The sequence below is a fragment of the Ailuropoda melanoleuca genome, chromosome 2 (genome assembly GCF_002007445.2).
Source record: "Ailuropoda melanoleuca isolate Jingjing chromosome 2, ASM200744v2, whole genome shotgun sequence".
Classification (NCBI taxonomy): Eukaryota; Metazoa; Chordata; class Mammalia; order Carnivora; family Ursidae; genus Ailuropoda; species Ailuropoda melanoleuca.
This window is the reverse complement of record NC_048219.1, coordinates 186,646,910-186,668,725: the sequence shown is the minus strand read 5'-3', so window position 1 is coordinate 186,668,725 and position 21,816 is coordinate 186,646,910. Positions and strand designations below refer to the sequence as shown.

The following is a 21,816-nucleotide window of genomic DNA, read 5'->3' as shown; positions in this document are numbered from 1 at the left end:
AAAGAAGAAGTGATTCTATTGAAACTGCTTAGACACAACACCGTTGACTGTCCTCCATCTACATACTAAATATTTTTTATATTAAGCATTTGGGGTCTTCTTGGTTTCCAACTAATTCATTGGCAAATACCTATGTCTTTTGAGAAGCAGAGCTTTTATTTTAAAAAATGAACTATTTTTAAGCAGAAAAAAATATTTCTTACATTTGAAAAACATGTCAACCCCCTCAGTTCTAGTGACTTTTTTCTTTTGCTGATGAAACATCTTTCACAATCATGTTTCATGTTGCCTGGCCCTTTGTTTTCTGTTTTGTTTTATTTTAAAGATTTTATTTATTTATTTATTTATTTATTTATTTATTTGAGAGAGAGCATGAGTGGGGGGGCAGAGAAAGAGGGAGAAGCAGACTCCCCACTGAGCACAGAGCCCAGTGCCTGGGGGCTCCATCCCAGGACCCTGGGATCATGACCTGAGCCAAAGGTAGATGCTTAACTAACTGAACCACCCAGGTGTTCCTTACCTGACCCTTTGAACAATGCAGGTGGCCTCCTTGTTCTCAGAGCTGTTCTTTATAGGATAAGGTTAACTGTATGGCACCAGGTGTGATGTCCCTCCACCTTCAAGGCTGAGATATCACTCAGCAACCTGAAAACAGCCTGCCCCCCTGTGGGAACAGAGAATGGCTTACATTCTCTCCAAAGCTTCATGCTCTCACGTCAGGTATTGGATGAGCTACTTAAGATGTCAGATCCTTTACCCAAGCCTAACTGAAGAGTTATACAAACTATACAGAATCTCTGAAAATTTAATTCATTTTTGACCTTACTTCGTTTTTTAATAAAATATTTATTTTTTCCGCAGAGAGCTAAAAGTCAATTGCCCCTTATAGTTGCATAGCAATTTCCATTTTACAAGGTCTTTTCTTGAACCCAATTTTCTTTAATTTTTCACAATCCTCTGAGGTAAATATGAAAAAACCGATACATGGAGACTTTGACATGTCCTAAAAGCACAGATGTTTAGTGATAAATCCACCTTTCAACCGCAGGACATTTGACTCCTGTGTCTTTGCCCATACGTGTATCTCACGGAACTCTTTGAAACTACTTTCCATTAAAATGAGATTATTTTTTAAGCTGTTCAAACAAAGAAGTTTTTAAAAATAAACAAAAGTATAGAAATGAGGATATAGGTTTTATTCTCCTTAAATTCTGGAAATTAAATAGGAAATGGGCCATACTCATACCATGTACAATCTAGCTGATAGTTTTCTATCTACAACATAATATCCTAATACTGCTTCTAGACTCATTCAATAAATAGCCATGCTATGCTATTTTTAATGGACTCTACTTTAATTCTTATATAAACTACTTAGACTATGAGTACTTGCTTTCATTTTCCTTGCTGAGTACTGTCTAGTTTCCCCAATCAGTAATGGGACTGACATCTCTTCTATTTCATATACAAAATTATCTAAACCTGGGTTCTCCACTGATATTCTTTGGAGCAGCTGGTTCTGAAATATCTTCACTAGTCTTGATTTTCTCATCCTGTGCAAAATTCAGATTATTGTCAATGCTTTGTAATCATGGTAATTCTATCAGGCTTTGCTATTTAAAAAATGTTAGCTTTGGAAAGATAATCCATAAATATAAACTGAGTATGCAAAACACAGTCCTAGAAACCATGGGTGCTTAAATAAAACATACAGTCTTTGCTCTCAAAAATTTACCATTTAATTGTGGAGATTGGATACACATTCATTCACTTTAGTGAAACAGCCATTTGATGATTCAAGGAACACATACTGAACATGGACTCTGTGCCAGAAAATGTGCTGTGGCTGCAATAAAAAAAGACTCAGGATTGTGCCCTGACAATTTAGTTAGGGTGATCAACATTCAAAAGCTAATCACAACACTGTGTCAGAAGAGCTTTTTTATATAAATGGAGGACAGACCTCCCCTACCCCTGCCAAAAAAGCAAAAGAAACAGAGTCCAAAAAGGATCGCTAATGAGGATCTTATATTGCATGAGAATCAAGAGAAATGTCTTCAGATGGAGCAAATAACAATGTCAGATGTTCTGTGAAGTGTAAGAAAACTGAAAGAGGAAAGAGGCCAGGGCCAGAGACCAGCTGGGAATGAGCCCTGCGTGACTTGGGAGTGAGCAGAAGAGGGAGCTGGGTTGTTGGAAATGCAATGGAGGGCAAGAAATGGAGGCAGCAATTGCAGCACATTCACTTGAATGGTTTGGCCATGAAAGGGAAATAGAGAGTCGTGGCTGGATAGAAAATCAAGCTGTTTTTCTCTGAAACATCAATGGACAATTTTATTTTACTTCATATTCAGAACTCATAAACATAGCTTGGTTGAGATGCCAAGGTGAATTCTGTAGCCCTAGAGTAACATTATCAATCAACCAAACAAGGACCACTCCGAGACAATCGAATTTCTTAGGTTTGAAATTTCTCTTGGGCCAATAGTGACAAAAGCTTTCATTGTTTTGACATCGCTCTCGTCATCAATCATTAATAAGTGGTTAAAAACTAATCAATCAAAGAAAGAAGCTAGCTTGTGGATCTAGAGGCAACTTTGATACTCGGAATGTGAGAGCTTTGAGAGAGCAATGCCTCATCTTCAGCTGTCATCATTCTGTTGGGGGCTGCTAACACCAAAACCTTGTCTCAGTCTTCTGGTTCCTGGGAATCTAGATTTCTTGCTTGAATCATGGGAATGAAAACCACATTAGAATTACCCACCCATATCTAGGGATGAATGATACATGGATGCCCCCAATCTTTATGTGTTCTTTCTGCCTTTTGTTTTTCTACCCTTTCTTCTTTCTCAACTTAATTGCATCAGTTCCATCTATAACAAGGAAATATATGCAAAAAAATTTTTAAATGCTATTTTATTTAATGTAACTGTAATTTAACTAGAATAAAATGTAGGGGAAAGTTTTCCCTCTACCATCAATTGTCAGAAGAATATTACAGACTTCAAGATTTGATTTTTTTTCCTTCATGTTCAGTTGTTCTGGGTATGCCTGGCTAGACAAGATAATGCTGCTTCAAAATCCATGTTACTAACACTCTCTCCCTACTGTTAGATTCTATTTAGTATTTTTATTTCTTTCATTTCGGAATAGCAATAGCCCAGATTCTTCAGTTGATTGGTTATTCCACTAGAAGTGGAACATTTAATTAACCTAGCTCCCATCGACTAACAACAATAATGAGTTTGCTTCAACCGAGAAACAATGTGCAGACAGTTCATTAAATATGGGATTGCCATCCATTTACTAAATTCTGAAAAACTGAGTTTTCCAAAAATTAAAAAAAGCTATTCAAATATTTTATAATTTGACCCCATTTTTATGTAGGAACACACATGTGCAAGACTGCCAGTCACATGGTAATAGCTCCTTGGATTTATGCACTGCCTTTCCGCCAAAGAGGTTAAATGACCTGGTTGAATGTGCTTTCATTCTCTTTACCACCTAAGTTCAATAATGCTTAATGTTAAGCAGATTGGAATTCCTTCTTTAAAATGTTGATCTCTACTATTTTCTTAAAAAATGCATCTCTCTCTCTCCAAATGTTGAGAAGTGATCAATTTTCACAGCAATTCATTTGTACAGAAACTGATGATGATTTGACATCTATAAAATGGTCCACATTTAAATGCTTTATGGCTATATTTTTCATATCTTTCTCCTAATAAATCTGCCTGGAATGGAATAGACCTTCTTTTAAACAGGACACTTAAGAGCAGAAGCAATGAATTCAGCATTCAGCATAGGTCATTTTTGGCTGAATGACTATATCGATTTCAGTGCGGAATTTTCTAAGTCAGAGGATCTGATTTTTTTTTCACTTAATGGTCAAACATTTCTCATATGGCTTTTGTTTCCTTGAGTTTAGTAGCCCTCTCAAGTCATTATGCCTATTCATTCAACAAGTTCAATAAATACTTATGGTGTATCAACTTCGAGAAAGATTGCATTGGGCTGAGGGCTACCTTAAAGAAAATGATGAAAAAGTATGGCCCTTGTCTTACTTGGCCATATGTCTTAATGGGAATAAGAAAAAAAACTTCACAATATATCAGAATAAGACCCACACTTCTACAGAAGTACAAGTACTCTTGGAGTTTGAAAGAGATCATTTCTAGACAATAGCACAAGAAAAACTCCATGAAGAAGTAGGTGGACTCTAAGCAGAGATTCAAGGATTAGACTCTGTTTTCTGGACCTATGGAGGAAGCCCTTCCAGCAAGAGAGAACAACATCGGACAGATAGTCTCAGAGGCAGGAAGAGGGTCATTTTTTTGAGGGATCTACCCATCCTTAAGTAATCCATGGATGCGTCAAACAACAGAGTTAGAAGAGACTCATGGGTTCAGCACCTAATATTTTCATTTGAAATGTGAGTAAACTAATGCATTAAGAGATGAACTGACTTATCCAAAGTCTCAAAGCTTTTTAATGGTTGAGCCAAATGGAAACCATCTCTTGTGACATCCAGTCCCTGCCCTAGCCCTCTAGATCATATTTAATTAGGAAGTAGGACAAATGTAGGGCAGTGAGATGTGACCGACAGGAACGCCTTTACCTATACCTAATATTTAATTACTTCTAGATGTCAAACTGTTGAAAACATAGGATATTAAATACAAATCAGAAATTGGATTTCTTGTTTGAGGTAATTCAATAGGAGGGAAAGAAATCAGTCCTAGTACATTAAGTACAAGATGAGGGAATCTTGGTTTTTTAAAACATTGACTGGTGTAGCCTTATCTCTGAATTGAAATGTTTCTGCATTTTATAAATCTAAAGCAGGGAGGGTTCTTCTTAATGCAGAATATTGCTGATTAAATTGCCGACAAGAAATTGCACTTAAAGATTCAGCAGCTGGAGAATATAAACACAGGGGATAAACACGTCTGCCTGCATCAATCAAAGACAGTTGCAGTCTGCCCCCAAAAAGGTGGGCAATTATTTATGAAATTATGTCTTCTTCAGTGATTCTGTGTTGCAATCCAAGAAGAAACTGAATGAGGAAAACAGACAATGTCATGGTCCCAATTACCCAAGGAGTTGCACACATTTTCAAAATCAACAGATTTTACTTACACTCTTTTAACCTCATCATCTTGAAAAGAAATTTCTTTAGCTTTAAAAAATAGTAATAATTAAGCAGGTCAGTATGTTCTTGAAGAACTGTATTTTTTTATATTAATTTTTAAAGATAAGTGTCTGATTCTGTCAACTGCACATTAACACAAATCTAAAGAGAAAAGAGGTGATGCTAAGCAGCATTTTGCATAGGGCTCTTTTGGAGTGTTTGTTTTACTAGATCGGTTTCCAGATCAATGATTCTGGGGCCCACACTGCCTTTGAGCATTGGCTGGGGTTTTTGATCCATGGGCTATGGTGTTTTCCCTTGTGGTCGCTACGGGCCATCAAGCTACTGCATAGTCATGGGCAGGAAGCAAGCAGCTGAGGACAAAAGCCCTACAACCCTGGAGGTAGAATCAGCTAGTTGGTAGCTCAGTATTGAAAATCTCATGGACCAAAGAAATATGCATGTATTTTTTTAAGTTAAACTTGGAGGCATTGAGGTGAGCACTCACATCTTCTTGCCCAGGTCATTTAGGTGATTCTGAGGCCCCCTAGGCAGACCACATGCCTTCAGGGACAGCTCAGAAGCCTGCAGTACAGGACAGCCCATCACAGAGACTAGGATCTTCCAAAGTGAATTTTAGAGGGTGCTGAAAAAGTTTTCCACGCCTTTCCTAAATTGATGACCACTGTTGAGTGGTCCATGCTATTCAGGTACAGATTTAGCTCTCTCTTACTAAGCAGATGACACTGTAAGTCATTAGAGTTTTAACGACAACTGGTATATTTTGATGGCAACAGGGAGAGGAAAGAAATTGGAGAGAATGGTCAAGTATAGATAAAGTATCATTAAAGCCAGAAACACTAGAGCTAAATAAACTGGATTCAAGTCCCTGATTTACTCTGATGTGACACTGGGCAAGTTGTGCCTCACTGTCCCCATCTTTAAAATGGCAATGTTAATATCACCTCCCTCAGAGCATTGCAGAGAAGATGGAATAGGTATGTAAAATGTCTAGAACAGTGTCTGACACAGAGTAAACATATCAAAGTATATGCTACCATTATTATGGAAGCATTTTTGAGGAAAAGTTTGGGTGCTGCACACTTTCCCCAAGTTCTCACCACTAGCTGCTTTGATGGATCCCACTCTGGGCAAAGTTCTTGAAATCTGGTTTTGAAATCATTCCTGAGATAAACCTGTTGGAGGCAGAGGCATGTTACAAGAATTTCATCACCTCGTTCCCCAACAGCACTGTCAGCTCTAATGCCTGGGATCTTTGGCTCAGTCAAGACAGCCAGACCTCCTCATTGCTCTCATAATGCCTGCTCTCCCTGTCCTTCCAGTGTCTCCCAAGGAAGATTCCCGTTCTGTGATATTGATTAGACCATGTGACCAAGTGTCCTCTCTGGGAAGCACCCCTTGTTCTGGGTCATGGCTCCATCTGGGGTCACCACTCTGGTCTGGCTAGCCCTCCCACTTAGATGGCCTGGAACCATGTAGGCAGACCTCCAGGGTGGGGACTGCTGCAGGCCTGAGTCTCAGGTTCTCCTGCCTGCCTGACCAACAGCACTAGCTCCTGCCAGACGTAGCTCTTATCAGTGGTTCTCAAACTGAAGTGCTGAGGAATTCTGATGAAGAGAATAACAAAGGCCCAGCATGTGTAAGATGGAGGTTCTAACTAAGAACTAGAATGGACATTCTTCACAGCTCGCCTGCCACATATACCACTGTTATACTCCCAAGGTCTCTGGGAGAATCCAGACAGACCAAAATGGATTTTCCTATTGATCTATCCAGATGACCCTGATTGTCTTCTTTGCAAGATCCTGACTAATCAGTAGCTTACTCAAGGAAAGGAAAATAACATTCACTCATTTCAAGCTCTCCCCTCTCTCTTCTCTCTCTTACATAGATTACATTTCTGACTTTGTTAGATAAAAGCAATGTGTTATATGTTTCTCTTGCATAGAAGTAAAGGGTGTTGCCAATATCTAGTCATATATCCCTGAGTAATTGTTGGATACCAGGATAAATATTACTGGGGATTTCATTAAAAAGTCAATGTCCCAGGCCCAACCTCTAGAATTTCTCATTGAACAGGTCTATGATAAGGCCCAGGAATCTGTTTTTAACAACACCCAGGTGAATATGACACAGGAGGTTCTTGGACCAGAAGTCTAAGCTTTCTATGTCTTTGCCTACATACTTTGAAGCACCCAAGGGCCTTCTCTGAAGCCTGAGCACATCATCATGGTATTGGGTCAAGTGCGTCATTAAAACCCAGGTTCTGGTTCAATTTCCCCTGTAAGCAGCTGGAAGGAGCCTTGCTAATGCAGAAAGCAGCCTGAGGCCATGGTGCAGGGCTCTGAGTGGAGGGAGGGGTGCAACCAACAAACACCAGGAGAGGCAACTGACGAGGGTCATGTCTTTATTTAAGATGTTTAACAAAACCTACAGGCTTTGGTCTTTCCAGGCCTTCTGGATCCTCTGAGATACTCTTCAGGTTGTTCTGAGGGTAGCTCCAGTCCCAAATGCCTTTAAAGAATCCTAGATTTCTACAATGTACAGATCCAGCTTCTAACTCTGGTCAGGTGGTTCCAAGTCACCACGAATCCAGAAATTCTGGCCGAAGTCCCAGACTGAGGGCACACCCATTCTCACTGCAAGTGAGAGACCCAGACTCGTGGATTCTCCTGTCTGCCCTCCCCAATGGCTTCTCAATATTTGCTTGAGCCCTAGCCACTCTTTTCAGCCCCTGCATTTCACAGGAATGAAAAGAAGGAAATATAAAGTCCTGAATTACTCTGCTTGCTCTATTTTACAGAAAAAATATTTTAAACAGGTCAAACAAAATGTGTAGGTGATCCGAAAATAAACTAACATTCATTTAGGGTTTCCCAGGACAACTTAGTTCTTGGGAAGTTGATATTCTTACCATTTCATCTATGAATCCAAGAACTTCATTCAAGACTTAGTAAGTGGGTTAAATAAAGTAGCCTTTGAAGGTAAGGGTCACAGAGTCCCTACACTGCAGGTCACACACTTAAACTGAATAAGAGGCTCCTCAGACAAGGTTATGTATCTGTTTCTTGGACCACAACTGATTAATGGTGTGATAAGACACTGAAGGGAAGAGTTGAAGAATAGGAGAGGCAGGGGAGGGAAGAGCGCCTATCCACATCCATAAAACTACCTGAAAGAAAGGTAGGAGCCAGGAAAACCACAAGAAACAGACAAAAGAATTCAAATAAATTTAAATGATACAGCAGTAAAGGGCGAGTCAGAGCTACAAGCTCAAATAGCCCCTGAAGACATCCCAGTGTCATAATAATTAAGCTATCGGCACAGTGTCACTGTTATCATAAATGGCCAGGACAATGATAGTCGCCACTGTGAGAGGCGTGTCCTATTCCGGTCACCTTGCTAGACAATTTTTTTTAAAAGATTTATTTATTTATTTATTTATTTATTTATTTATTTATTTATTTGAGAGAGAGAGCGAGATTGAGAGAACAGCAGCAGAAGAGGCAGAGGGCTAGGAAGTGAGAATCTTAAGCAGACGCTGCGCAGGCCGGACACGGGGCTCAATCTCATGACCTGAGATCAAGACCTGAGCTGAATACTTAACCGACCACACCACTGAGGTGCCCAGGACAAACACTTCAAGCGCACCAGCACGTAGTAGGCACACTATGATGATCACAGCAATGACTGGATCACAAAGATGGCTACATTATGTTAGTAGAACCTTCCTTTTTTCCTGAAAGTGGGATAGTACATAAATACATTTTAAAAGATTTCCTTCCAAAATCATTTTTTTTAATTGAAAATTCCTTTTTAAATGAAATTAGTAAGTCGGATCAGTTTTTTCACCAGCAATGCCCAATATTTTAACATCACTGTACCTCAAATAACTTACAAAAGGAGAACGTGTGTATGTGTGTGTGTGTGTGTGTGTGTGTGTGTGTGTGTGTGTGTTAGAGGGGGCATGGAGATAGGTTTTTGTTGTTTTTTGGTTTGGGGGCTTTATTATTTTTATTTTTTATTTTTTGGTTGGGTTTGTATGCATGTTTCCTTTGGGTTGTTATTTCTGTGTGAGTGAGTATGTGTGTGTGTGTGTTTTAAGAAAGTTAATGGAAAGGCAAAGGTTACATCTGATTCCTAAGTTTATTTCATCAAACCAATAGGACCCACTTACACTTAAAATGGTGAAAATACAATATAACATCTAAAAATCTTAAATGGGAGTATTTTTAAGAGGCTGAAGGATGAGATGTAGCAGTAGAAAACTGTATCTCCATTAAGGTGGAATATTGTGTATAATGAAGCTCTTTGGCAATACCAACTCCCCATTTTTTTAATAACAATACAAGATGAGGGGGCCTACATCTTTGTTTTCCTTTGCTCCTACTTTAGGCCCTCTTGTCTCTTTGTCCTTCTGTGAGCTCTATGTGGACCTTTGCAGGTGCTTTACGTGTTGGTGTCCATATTGGCTTACCTGTTGATCCCACCTGTGTGCATTTCTTCTGTATCTTTCTTGGTGTCTTAGTTTCTGAATTAGTCACTTTACTGTTTCATGTTTCTATTTTTTCCTTAAATTTTCTATTAACGTTTCTCCACGTATACCTTTTCTATCTCATACTCTCCCTTAGGTATATTATAGAATTTAATTATATTCTTCATTGTGTCTTGTACTTTTTCATAGGAACATATATTCATGCATCTATATTAAATATAGGCAAAACCTCTCTTTTAAAAATATTTCTTATTTGAGGAGAAAAATATTTTAAATACTATTGTGGTGAATGCTCCAAATTCACTATAAACATATTTGAACGTCACCTACTTCTCATGTAGACAAAAATTTACAGCAATAAAATACAAGTGGATCCCTTCTTACATGCCTTATAGACTCTCTCTGCACAAAATTAAGAAATATTAATAATAACCAATTCAAATAAAGTATATTACAGTTAGATTATTAAGTGTCCTCATCTATAGCTAAGAAACATGACAATGTCCCATCAACCAGGAAAAAAAATACTTCCTAGAACACTTAATGTGAAGCCATGTTTAGAAAATCATGCAGTGAAATGAAATTGGTTCATAGTCTATCACTATCATCTTATTGTATTTCTTTCCTATCCCTCAATCTCTGCCAACAGTTGTAAGCTTTTAAGATATGAAATTAAATTAAGTGTATCTTTTTAGATTATTAAAATAAGAGTTGAAGGCATATATTTTACTTGACATAGATTTTTTAATTAAAACAGAACTATTACATTTGCTTTGAATTGAATATTAGGAAATTATCAAAATGACACTTCCAGTTTAAGCCAGAGGGTATGGAGAATAGAAATACCAGGCTTAATTTTATTCTTGAAATGGAAGGAAGGAAGGAAGGAAGGAAGGAAGGAAGGAAGGAAGGAAGAAAGAAAGAAAGAAAAGGAAAGGAAAGAAAAGGAAAAGAAAAGAAAAAAGAAAAAAACCTTGAGGTTTAGGAGTCATGAATGTGATAGTACTTCATATCACTTTTTCTGTCCTTATGACGTCAGCAGTGTCTGTAATTCCTACGCGGCAAGCATAGAGGGGAGAGTTGCATCACTGAGTGTACTGCAACAGTGATTATAGTTTAACTCCCAATTACCAACAAGTTTGGATCTACTTTTTGAATTACAGAAAGATCCTGAGAGCCACTGTGCTTTTTTTTTTTTTAATTTTATTTATTTATTTGACAGAGAGAGTGAGGGAGAGCACAAGCAGGGGGAAGAGGGTGGGGCAGAGGGAGAGGGAGAAGCAGACTCCCCACTGAGCAGGAAGCCTAATGCAGGTTTGATCCCAGGATGCTGAGATCATGACCTGAGCCAAAGGCAGATGCTTAACCAACTGAGCCACCCAGGCACCCCACCACTATGATTTTTTTTTTTAGCATTTTCTTCTGGAGTCAAAAGTAAATAACATTAAATTATTCTTTGCATTATATGCATTTGTCTTCCTTTCCGTTTATGTAAAGTAAAATATTGAAGTTAATGGAACTCAAGCCATGCCCTTTCTCTGAAGAGTTCATACATGATTCACAGCACACAGGAAGGAATTCAATCCTCAGATCCCTAAAAGCTATAACGAGCCTGGGTCACTTTTCCATGTGTAAGCTTTGTTTTAGAAGCACACAAAGCTCATTTTGGACTCGAATGGAGAAGTATGTGACATATAGCACATAGACAAATTCTAACAGATGGATTTTTCTTGAAATAACTTCATTAATCATTTATTTTACATATACTTTTTCTGGCTAATTGGTATAGCTGCCAGCTGGAGCTGTTAAGGATCCTCCAAAGAAACTGGTACGTAGGGAGAAAAGCTAATAATTTCACCAAATTTAGTCTGAAACACCCATTAATTTCACACTCACCATTACATATTTGGAAGGCAAAATCTTATTATTTCATTTTTTTTCTCCAATTTATTCCAAACACCTTAATTGATCTCTGCTTAAACCAAATCAATCATCTAGAGGAAACTTGAAACTTTAATAAATTAGTTAGGTCAGGGTTCACCAAACTGGCCAGTATGGACATTGTGGACCAGATTATCTTTTTTTTTTTTTTTTTTATCAGCTTTTAAGGAGTACTCTGGCCTGTATCCACTCGATGTCACTACCCCCAGTTGTAAAACTAAAAATGTCTCCAGACATTGCCAAAACTCCCTGGGGGCCAAACTGCCCTAGCTGAGAACCACTATTTTATTTTATTTATTTTATTTCATTTTATAAGATTTTATAAGATTTTATTTATTTATTTGACAAAAGAGATAGCCCAAGTAGGCAGAGCGGCAGGCAGAGAGAGAGGGAAAAGCAGGCTCTCTGCTAAGCAGGGAGCCCAATGCAGCACTCGATCCCAGGACCCTGGGATCATGACCTGTGCCGAAGGCAGACAGACACTTTACCAACTGAGCCACCCAGGCGCCCCTGAGAACTGCTATTTTAGAAACAGATTGTTCCTAAGTTTTAATTCAATTTAAAAATAATTTAATGTATGCACATACATATGTATTTTACTTCAGACATGTCTAATAGATCAGAATTTTTTTGCCTTTCAGTCTGGTAAATGAAATATTTTGGGCAAGGGTTATTTAAGCAGTAATACTTTCATAAATCTTTCTGGGTAAACAAGCAAAACAGGCAGGATATGTAGCTTCTAACATGAATGAATATTAATTATCTAAGGAGTGCCATCGCCACTGAGGCTCCTGGGTGGTCCAGTCAGTTGAGCATCTGACTCTTGGTTTTGGCTCAGTTCATGACCCGGGTCCAGAGATTGAGCCCCCCTTGGGCTCCAAACTCAGTGGGGAGTCTGCTTGAATGATTCTCTCCCTCTGCCCCTCCCCACACTCTTTCTCTCTCTATCAAATAAGTAAATAAACCTTAAAAAAAAAAAGTGCCATCACCATCTTTATCATCAGAAGTACTGATTTTTTTTTTCCTCTAAGGAAGGAACTCAGTGTGATTGGGTAAGTGGATAAGTAAAATCCTGTGTTGGGATAACCTGAGATGAAAATGATTAATTACTGCATTTTTAAGTAAGGGAAAGCAGTCTACTTTAATACAATGGACACAGAAAACTGGGATCTGTTTTGATTTACCATATACATATGGAGTGATTTGGGGTTCACAAGAGGATTTAGTCATTCAGATAAAGACATTTCCTGGTCTTTGAAGTTCAATGGTAAATGTAAGGTGCATCACCTATTTATCCCTTAGTGATTTTTCTGTAATTTATGTTTCAGTGGATCTAGGAAGAGTACCATAGGAATAAGATGCTGATTACCACAGGTGTTAAAAGAGAAGCAAGGAGCCTTTTCTAGTTTAGGGTGGATGTGAGAACATAATAACCCCATGAAGTATGCAGGGAGAATCACTCACCATGTTAAAAAAATACTAAAGTCTATCCAAATTTCTATCTTTCCAGCAAAAGCTTTGTAATACAGAGTTGCTCAAGCAGGTTTTTAATATAAGTAAAGATGAATGTTAACATTTATTATTATGTTTATACACTTTGTCTCAAAAAATCAAGTTATTTACCTAAAAAATTCCACAGTAATCTGTTTACTTTGTGAGACTTCCTAGAGCCACTGTAACAATTCAGATTTTACACTTCACTGTTTAAAAAGTCATTCTTCCTTTCAATTGCGTATGTTACACTAGGCCAATCGTCACTTTGAGTTCTTTCAGAATGCACTATCCTTCCTCGTGGCAAAGTGAAATAACCCACTTTGATATTTCAACTCAAAGAACTAAAGGCCCTGCACTCTGTCTTCATCTGCACACCCCGGGCTTCACTTTATTTTTAAGTCGGAAACCCAGCTCCCATAGACTCTGTACACTTACTCTCTGCGGGGTCTTTAGAACGGCGGCCGCTGGACGACTTCCTCAGCAGGCTTCGTCCAGAGGTAAAGAGGCTGGTTAGTTCTTCCAAGGGACTCGTGGGGGTCCTGGACCGGGAGGCACCCGGAGCCGGGCCGTAGGTGTTCACCGAGGCGTTGACCATCTTGGCCCCATCCTGCGACACCGGCCTGCCGGTGGAATGAGGCACTGATGGAGAGCTCCTGGAGAGGCTGCCCGAATGCACGGCGTCGTAGGGCGGCGGCCGCTTGAGGCTGAGCGGGGTCAGGGACCTCCCCATGCTGACCGGCGACGGGGAGGCCGAGTGGCTCTTCGGGTAGCCGTGGGGGGACTGCGTGCGGTACAGGGTGGACGGCGGGGGTGGGGACGAGGACAGCGCGGAGGCGGCGGCTGCGGCCTGCTCTTTGTCCAGCTTGGGGTGGCTGGAGGCGTGAGAGGGCAGTGAGGACGGAGACGCGCCGGCCTGCTGCTTCATGTAAGACACGTTTTCCAACACGGGCAGCTTGGTGACCTCCAGCGGGGTAAGCGGAGACTCGTCAGAATTGGGGGAGCACTGCACTGGCGCAGGGGGGAACACCAGCAGCGGGGGTCGGTGAGAAAGCAGGTTGGGGAAGGGCGGGGGGATGTCACAAAGCAAACCCTTTGGAGTACATGGCACTGAGGACTTGGCGACGTCCGAGTCAGGCACGGTGGGAGTAGCACACTGCGAAGAGCAACTGTGATGGTCAAGGTCACATTTGGAATCTTGGCCCAAGTCGTCAAAGATGGGGTATTTCATCTCCTCGTAGACGGCCTCGCTCTGGTCATCATCCTCCTTCCTGAAGTCTCTGAGAATGTTGCCCACCATCTCGATGTACACGGGCTCCTCCTCCTCAGGGTCCCCCGCCGGGCTGCTGACCTGGGACAGAGAGGGGTCCCGCGGGAGCGACGTCCTCCGCGGCCCGTGCTTCTTGATATATGTTTCATCGAAAGATGTGCTCAGCTGAGTGTTCGGGTTCCGTTTAGGTTTGGGAGGAGGGATCTTCTTTGAATATTCATCACTGTGGGGTCTGGGTTTGGCAGACACTACGAAAGAGAAAAGAGAAAAACAGAAAAGTAAAATAGATGAGTACAATAGGAAAGCCTTCAAACAGGACTTGCACTTGGGTTTATCGCTAGGAACTTCTGATGGGGGCAGCGGAGGGGGTGGTAATCTGCTTTGTGTCTAGTTTGAGGCTTAACTTAAAAATCAAACAAAGTCAAATACTTTCCATATGTAGGAAAACCTGATAACAGAACAATGGTAGCCTTTATCTTCAAACTAGTATTAATAACCCAACACTGATAAATGCATTAACCAGGACGATTGGTCCCTCCGCCTTAAAACTTCCAAACAGAAGCCTTCCAATGAAACATGTTCGCTAAAAACAATCCTAAATTTCATAAAGATTAACCTCCAAGAATTAAGTGAGAAACTCGGGGGGGGAAAATATCAAGTTTCTGTTAGCACAAATGGTCTCAAAAATACCGTGGGATTTGAACCTTTTTAATGATGTGGCTACTGCCCATGATGACCTCTTGCTTTCATTTAGGATAAAAATGTCCCAGCCTGCTAGACTTAATCTCTGCCTTGGTTCAGATAAATAACTTCTATACAGATGGGTCTGATACTTCAGGGGAAATTGATGTGAAAATCTTATGAGGCTAGACAAGTTAATCTCTAAATCTCCAGGTATTGTTGATTATGGTGTATTTTTCTGTTTTTGTTCATGAGCTCTCTTACGATATCCCGAACGCTATCTTGGAATGAATTTATTAGGTGTGTTGCAATGACACATCAGAACCCCCTCAAGCGTCTTACAAGAAAATAATCCAGAGAATGTTGTATAAGCTTCAAGATTAACTTTTGGAAACTCACAACAGATATATGCCCTAGTGCGTTCAACAGCCTGCTGGAAGGAAGCACCCCTAGAAATGAAACATAAACTCTGACACCATCCAGTAGGGTGGAACAGGCTGGCAACCTGTCAGTGACTGAAATCAATTATTCAGCATGCAGGGAAGGTACTGGCACCTTGTTATTATCTCATTATCTCATTGTGTTGATATATGATTACAACGATTATCGTTATTATGCAGTGTGGCAGAATGCAGTTACTTGTGGTAAATGGTAGCATATAATATAAGGTGACAGTATAGCTTATTGGTGTAAAACTACTGAGAAAATAACAAGCTTCTCTATAATTTATAGCCTTAAGGGAGGCAGAGTCTCAAGGCACAAATCAGGAAACACCTGAGGTCATCTTTGTTCTTTCAGTTAGCATACTATGACACGGGAGATTTCTAAAACTTACTAAAAGAGAAGCAAGGGCTGAAAGATTACCCTGCTGCTCTACACATAAATCATGACTTCAGAGAAAGGAAACCCATCAAATATTCTAGAGAAGTGGCTATGTCGCTCACTTTTCTAGGTCATTCCTGCTTTCAAATATTCTGTTCTATTGTGCCCATGATGACGTTTTTACTCACTACAATCAAATATCTTTTTGAAGGAAGTTTCTTAATGTAATCTAGACTTTTCCCTTTAACTCTTATCAGGAAAAACTAGATGTTGCTCTCCAGGGGGTTATAGCAGTGGAGTCTTTGAGGCCAAAAGTGAAAAGCCTGGAGACATAATGGGGCAAAAATCACCCAGACAGTTCTTTAGGAGGGAACCAAAGTGGCCAATATCTCCTCTCTGTACCTCTCACAGGTCTTAAATTTTACTGGTTTTAAAATCTACTGTGTATGTTAATTTTCATGAATTAAATAACTCATCAGATTATATACAAAAATCTGAGCCTGATGTATAAAGTTCAGTTATACATCACTGAATAAAGTTGGCTTAGTACTGGGGGAACATTGAGTCAGGTCCTAAAAGAACAAAAGCCTATTCAGACTATTCTTCTAATAAGCTTCTAAAGCTTATTTCCTGCCATCTTCCACCTTATGGTCTCATTCTAGGCTAAGTAACTCACATGCTGGGAAAATATTTGCCACTGGTTATTGGGTTCTAGAGATTGAATGGTATGGAGTTATGGGAATCCTTAGAAGAGAGACGTCTGAATAGTGAGGTGCTCTGTGAATGGAGGGTTAACCTAAAGCTAGGAATTAGTGTGTTCATGAGATGATAACTTCATTATATGGGAGGACTCCTACTTAGAATAAGATTAGCATTTTTATCCTTTCTAAATTTTAACGCACTTCTGTTTTCTTTGACCCTCCACTAAAGTCTGATGTCCGCACCTAGACTTGGGTAGTTGTATAGAAAGAAATAATAGGACAGGCAGAATTCAAGCATCTGAGCCCAAGCACAGGTAGCAGCACTGCACCAAGGGAAGACCATAACCCAGGAGTCCCAGGCAGTGAGGGGTCGATGGTAGAGCTAGTTGTGAAATGATACTCAGGGAAGCAGTAGCCTTGTGAACAACCTTGGAACCAGTGTCCCTCTACCCACATAGGTTAGAAGGTGGCCTTTGGAATGGGCAAGACCAATGCCTGGGTTGCACTCAAAATGTGAGCAAACGACACTCATTTTCTTTGCCAAAAGAAACAGAAAAAAAATTAAATAAAGATACTTCATATCTATGAAATGATTGAAGAAAGAAAAGGTTCTATTCTAGAACACAACACAGAAGTAAGTAGAGCAACTATTCATAAGGAAGGAATTTAGACAATCCATTTGTATTGTGAGAACAACTTCAATGCCAAACCAAGCATGATATTGTCTGACAAGGGGAAGACAATATGTGACTCTTATGATGGCTCTTAGATAATCAAAATTCACCACTGCTATGGACTGAACTGCATTTCTCCCACACTGATATGTTGAAGCACTAACCTCCAATGTTATTGGAGGTATTTGGAGATGGTGCCTTTGGGAAGTAACTGGGTTGGATGAAGTCATGAGGGTTGGCTCCTCATAGTGGGTGGGATTAGGACCATCTTGTGAGGATATAGTGAGAAGGCAGACATCTACAATTCTGGAAGAGAGTTCTCACCAGAAACCAACTCTGCAGAAACCAACTATGCAAGCTAGCACCTTGATCTTGGACTTCTGGCCTCAAGAACTGACAGCAAATAAATGTCTGTCGTTTAAGCCACCCAGTCTATGGTATTTTGTTATGGAAGCCTGAACTGACTTAGATAACCGTGTATTTATTGAGCCCTGCATAAAGATGCTCTACAGCTAAATGATAAGCACCCACTTTAATTCCATCCTCTGGCATTCAGATACTTGAAATAGCTTTGTTATTTTAAAAATTAATACAGCTCTTTCCCAGCCTTTTCAATTTAAGTTTCACCTGCCCCTGCCCTATATCTCCTTACCCCCTGGAACCATGTCACAAAGAGCAATTACACCTAAATATAGAAAAGCTCCTCCCAGGTACCCACCCAGGGACACCGTTCACCCAACAGCCTGTAATTCTGGTTGTTCTTGGTCTGACTCTCTAATCTCTGATTTGTGCTTTTGATTCCAACCTGTTTTCTGGATGCATTTTGTTTGTTGTTGTTGTTTGCTTTGGCATACTAACTCCCTGTTCCACTTTGTTCTACTGTCCACCAGCTGAAGGGGTTCCCCAGCCAGCCTTGCCCAAGGAATACTTCGTCATCTGGGCAAGCTAACCCCTCCCTTTCCCTGTGTGACGAAAAGAGCCCAATGCAGGCAGATTCATATAGTGCAAGCACATTTTGTTTCCCGGTCCTCTTTCTTTGTATTGATCCAAATTTGAAAAGAGTATTAAGGATTATTTAGATAGTAAAGAGTTAAGTAAATTACAGATGATTGGGATGAATAAACAGATTCATTCCTTCAATATCAGGAGACTTTTTTCCAGACAATATCAGCTTCCCATTTCATATCCCCCTTGCAATTGAGTAAATAATTCATGGAGCAATAAAAATTTGTTTCAACTGTCATGTATGCTTTTTTTTTAAGTTTACCCATATAAGGCAAAGCCTGAAATTTTAAACAACATTGTCACATAATTTATTCTACTTTAACCTCACTCTAGAGAATTAAAAATTAAAGGAAAAAAATCATGTTTAAACAGTCATTTCTTTAGAGAATACTTAAAAACAGTCTTGATCTATAGACATAGATGCTGAAATACTGCTAATAAAAGACAATGAAAATTCCTTGTAAATTTCAACATTAAGCTAAATTCAACCATAATAAAAAAAAGGTGATTTTTATTGCTCTTGAATGAATTTTAACTTATTTCTAATAAGCCCAAAGATAGAGGCAATAATTCCTGTTCAGCTCCAGAACACAAATTTTAATGCTTAAAATAGCATAATGACAGTAGCATTGAATAAGCAGAAAGTGACATTTTTGAAATGAAATATCTGAGCACAAAGGTTATGCACGGCTTTCAGTCATGCCCAGATAATCTGTCTTTTATAGTTAATTTTGGAAATTCACCATGTCCTTTGTCAACCTATCCTTCTGAAATAATTTTTCCTTATTAAAAAAAAAGGTATAATGTAAAACCATGCTTTAGTATCTGTTGATGTTCTTGACCCAAGAAGTGGAAAGACGTGACACAGCACAGGTCAATACTTCCCCATTTCTCTGGCCACAGAATCTCAGAATTTGAAGGGCTCTTAGAAATTATCCAGCCCAGGGGTGCCTAGGTGGCTCAGTTGTTTACGTGTCCACCTCTTGATTTTGGCTCAGGTTTTGATCTCAGGGCTGTTAGATGGAGCCCCATGTGGTTCTCTGAGCTGAGCGAGGAACCTGCTTAAGATTCTTAAGATTCTTCTCTCTCTCCCTCTCCCTCTGCCCTCCCCCACAGCATGCACGCTTCTCTCTCTCTCAAATAAATAAATAAATCTTTAAAAAAATAAATTATCCAGCCCAAATGCTGTTCATTACTGATGAAGAAACATAAATTCCTCATCAACTACATAAAAAAAATGAAATCTCATCATTTCAATTCAATTTTTTATACCTTTTAAGACAAAGGAAAACAATAGGGGGGAAGTTCTGCAATTTATTATTTTGCATATGGCATAGAGTACTATTTCAAAAGGTCTCCTCAGAAATAAAAATTTTAAAAAATTTAAAAAAAAAGGTCTTCTGAGCCCATGCTATAATGCTGGCACCATACCTCTGGAGCTCTGCAGTTAGAGAGATATATTAAACGGTAATTCAAATGGGAAACAGGAGTCCAGTGAAGAGAAGTAGTGTCCACACTGTGTGATCCTAAAACTGGCTGATTCTGGAAGGTGAGAGACACATTTCCCACTTTTGGCAGAACTGTGCTCACAATAACTCTCTTTCACAACTCACAATTCCAAGGATTTGAGGGATATTTTTATTTTCACAGTCACAAGCTTTGCAATTCCATCCAGAAAATTCTTCTTGTTGATTTTATTTTTTTAAATTAAGATGTTTGTAAAGGGATAGAGTTGCAAATGCCCTTGGTCTGTTTACAGTAGGACCAAGAAAGTATGATTATGTGCAAAAAGGATCAGATTTGGAGTTGTAGGACCTGTGTTATTGTTCTGGAAAACTGACAACTCAGATCAAAGTCTGGATGGAAACAAAGGATATAAGAGATGGAACTGGCTCAACAGCATGGTTTTAAAGTTGAATGGGACTTAGAGTCTTGGCTTAAGCTAGAAGACATGATTCTAATCACATCTTTGCTTCGGGTAAGCTGCATAACTTTGGGCAAATTACTTTGAAGTGCATTATTGTTTATATTCACTTTCGCCATAGATAATAAATGACTTTAATCATAACTGTCTTTTTTAAAATTATTCATTTCAACCATTAATTATAAAATAAAATTTTTAACCAATATTTTGAAAGAAATGAATTAAAACAGATGAGAAAATACGAGTACACTTCATGTGAAAAGAGTAGAGGTTGTTTCTTGAAACAATATTTACTTCTAAGTATACAGATATTTCCTAAGGCTCCCATATCTCTTAGAGGTTATGATGAGGGATGTTTGAACAGTCCTAAAGCAGACACTTTCTGGCTGATGGCCTTCAGGAAGGGCTCCATCAATTCTTTCCCTTCCAGTATGTGCAGACTTTTCCAACCTTCGAAAGGTAGAGGATTTCTTCTCTCCTTGAATATGGCAGCTTTGACCTTCTCCCACAAGAAGCGGGCACCATGAAAGAAGTCAAACTACTCTGAGATTACCATACAGTGAGGAAGCCCAAGCCAGCCCAGGGGAAAAGAACCAAGAAAATCATTCAATAATGAAAATGAAACCCTGGCCATACCACTCCAGTCCGTCTGTTCTGGTGACCCCTTAAGCTTTCTGAACCATCTCTGGTAAGACAGCAGACACTTTGAATCAGTGACAAGTTATCCCCACGGTACGTACTGAATTACTGACCCACAGAATTATGAGGAAATATGACTCAGGGATAGTTTTCTGTGCATGTGCACATACCTGAAATGGTACCGGAATTATGGTGCTACCTTAACAAAAAATCTAAAGCTTGTGCAATGGCTTCGGGGTGGTGGCAGAGGCCTGAAGGACAGGGGGAGACTGAAAAGTCGGTGAGCAAATTGCTATTGGAGGCATAAAAAAGGAGAGCTGTGCTATAGATTGGTGGAAAGTTGGCAAGACTGTTGCCTGTGGTAATGTAGATAATATAAAACGTACCTAATGAATTTGTGGACCTGACTAAGCAGAGTTCTGGAAGGATGTGCAAGTGTCAGCTGGCTTGTTTAGCCTTGTACAGTAGAGGGCTGCATGAGAAAGAGAGACACTAAGGAAGGAAGTGTTCCGTTCTCAAGCAAAAGTGAAAGGAAATTGTTCCACACAGGACCTGCCATGAAGCCTTCTCTGATCCGTAAAAGGTTTTCAGGGTGAAAAATGGCCCTGAGGCCAAAGGTCAATCCAGAGCTCTGCCAATAGATGGTGGCCAGTCTATGTCAGGTTTTGTAGCACAAATAAATTGCATCTTTAGCTTGAAGAACTTTGCATATGAGGAAATGCACTCAAGGAGCCTCATGGCACATGGGCGTGATTCAAACGATGAAATCCGAGTTTTCAAGCTGATGTTGTAATGCAAGAAAACATTTGGGAAAGAGGGTGAGAGTGTTTTTGCTTACTGGGAATATTGTAGCTGAAAGGCAAATTGTAGTAGACAGTCTTCAAAGATAGCTGTCTTCAATCCCTTCCCACCTCATGTGCTTTCTACTTATCAACAGTTAGAGTCTATCTACCTCTCCTCAAATCAGGGCTGGCCTTGTGACTTATCCTGACCACAAGGCTGTGGCAGAAGTGATCATTTG

At 39.6% G+C, this 21,816-nt stretch overlaps 1 protein-coding gene across 7 annotated transcripts in view; it reads right to left on the bottom strand.

The window, feature by feature from the left end:
* NYAP2 (neuronal tyrosine-phosphorylated phosphoinositide-3-kinase adaptor 2) overlaps positions 1-21,816 on the bottom strand; it is a 254,115-nt gene that overhangs the window by 90,488 nt on the left and 141,811 nt on the right. For all 7 annotated transcript variants that reach the window (XM_019798985.2, XM_034655276.1, XM_019798990.2 and 4 more), the window contains one exon: positions 13,518-14,597. In XM_019798985.2, coding sequence (XP_019654544.2) covers positions 13,518-14,597 — 1,080 coding nt within the window. The remainder of the gene's footprint in view (positions 1-13,517; positions 14,598-21,816) is intronic.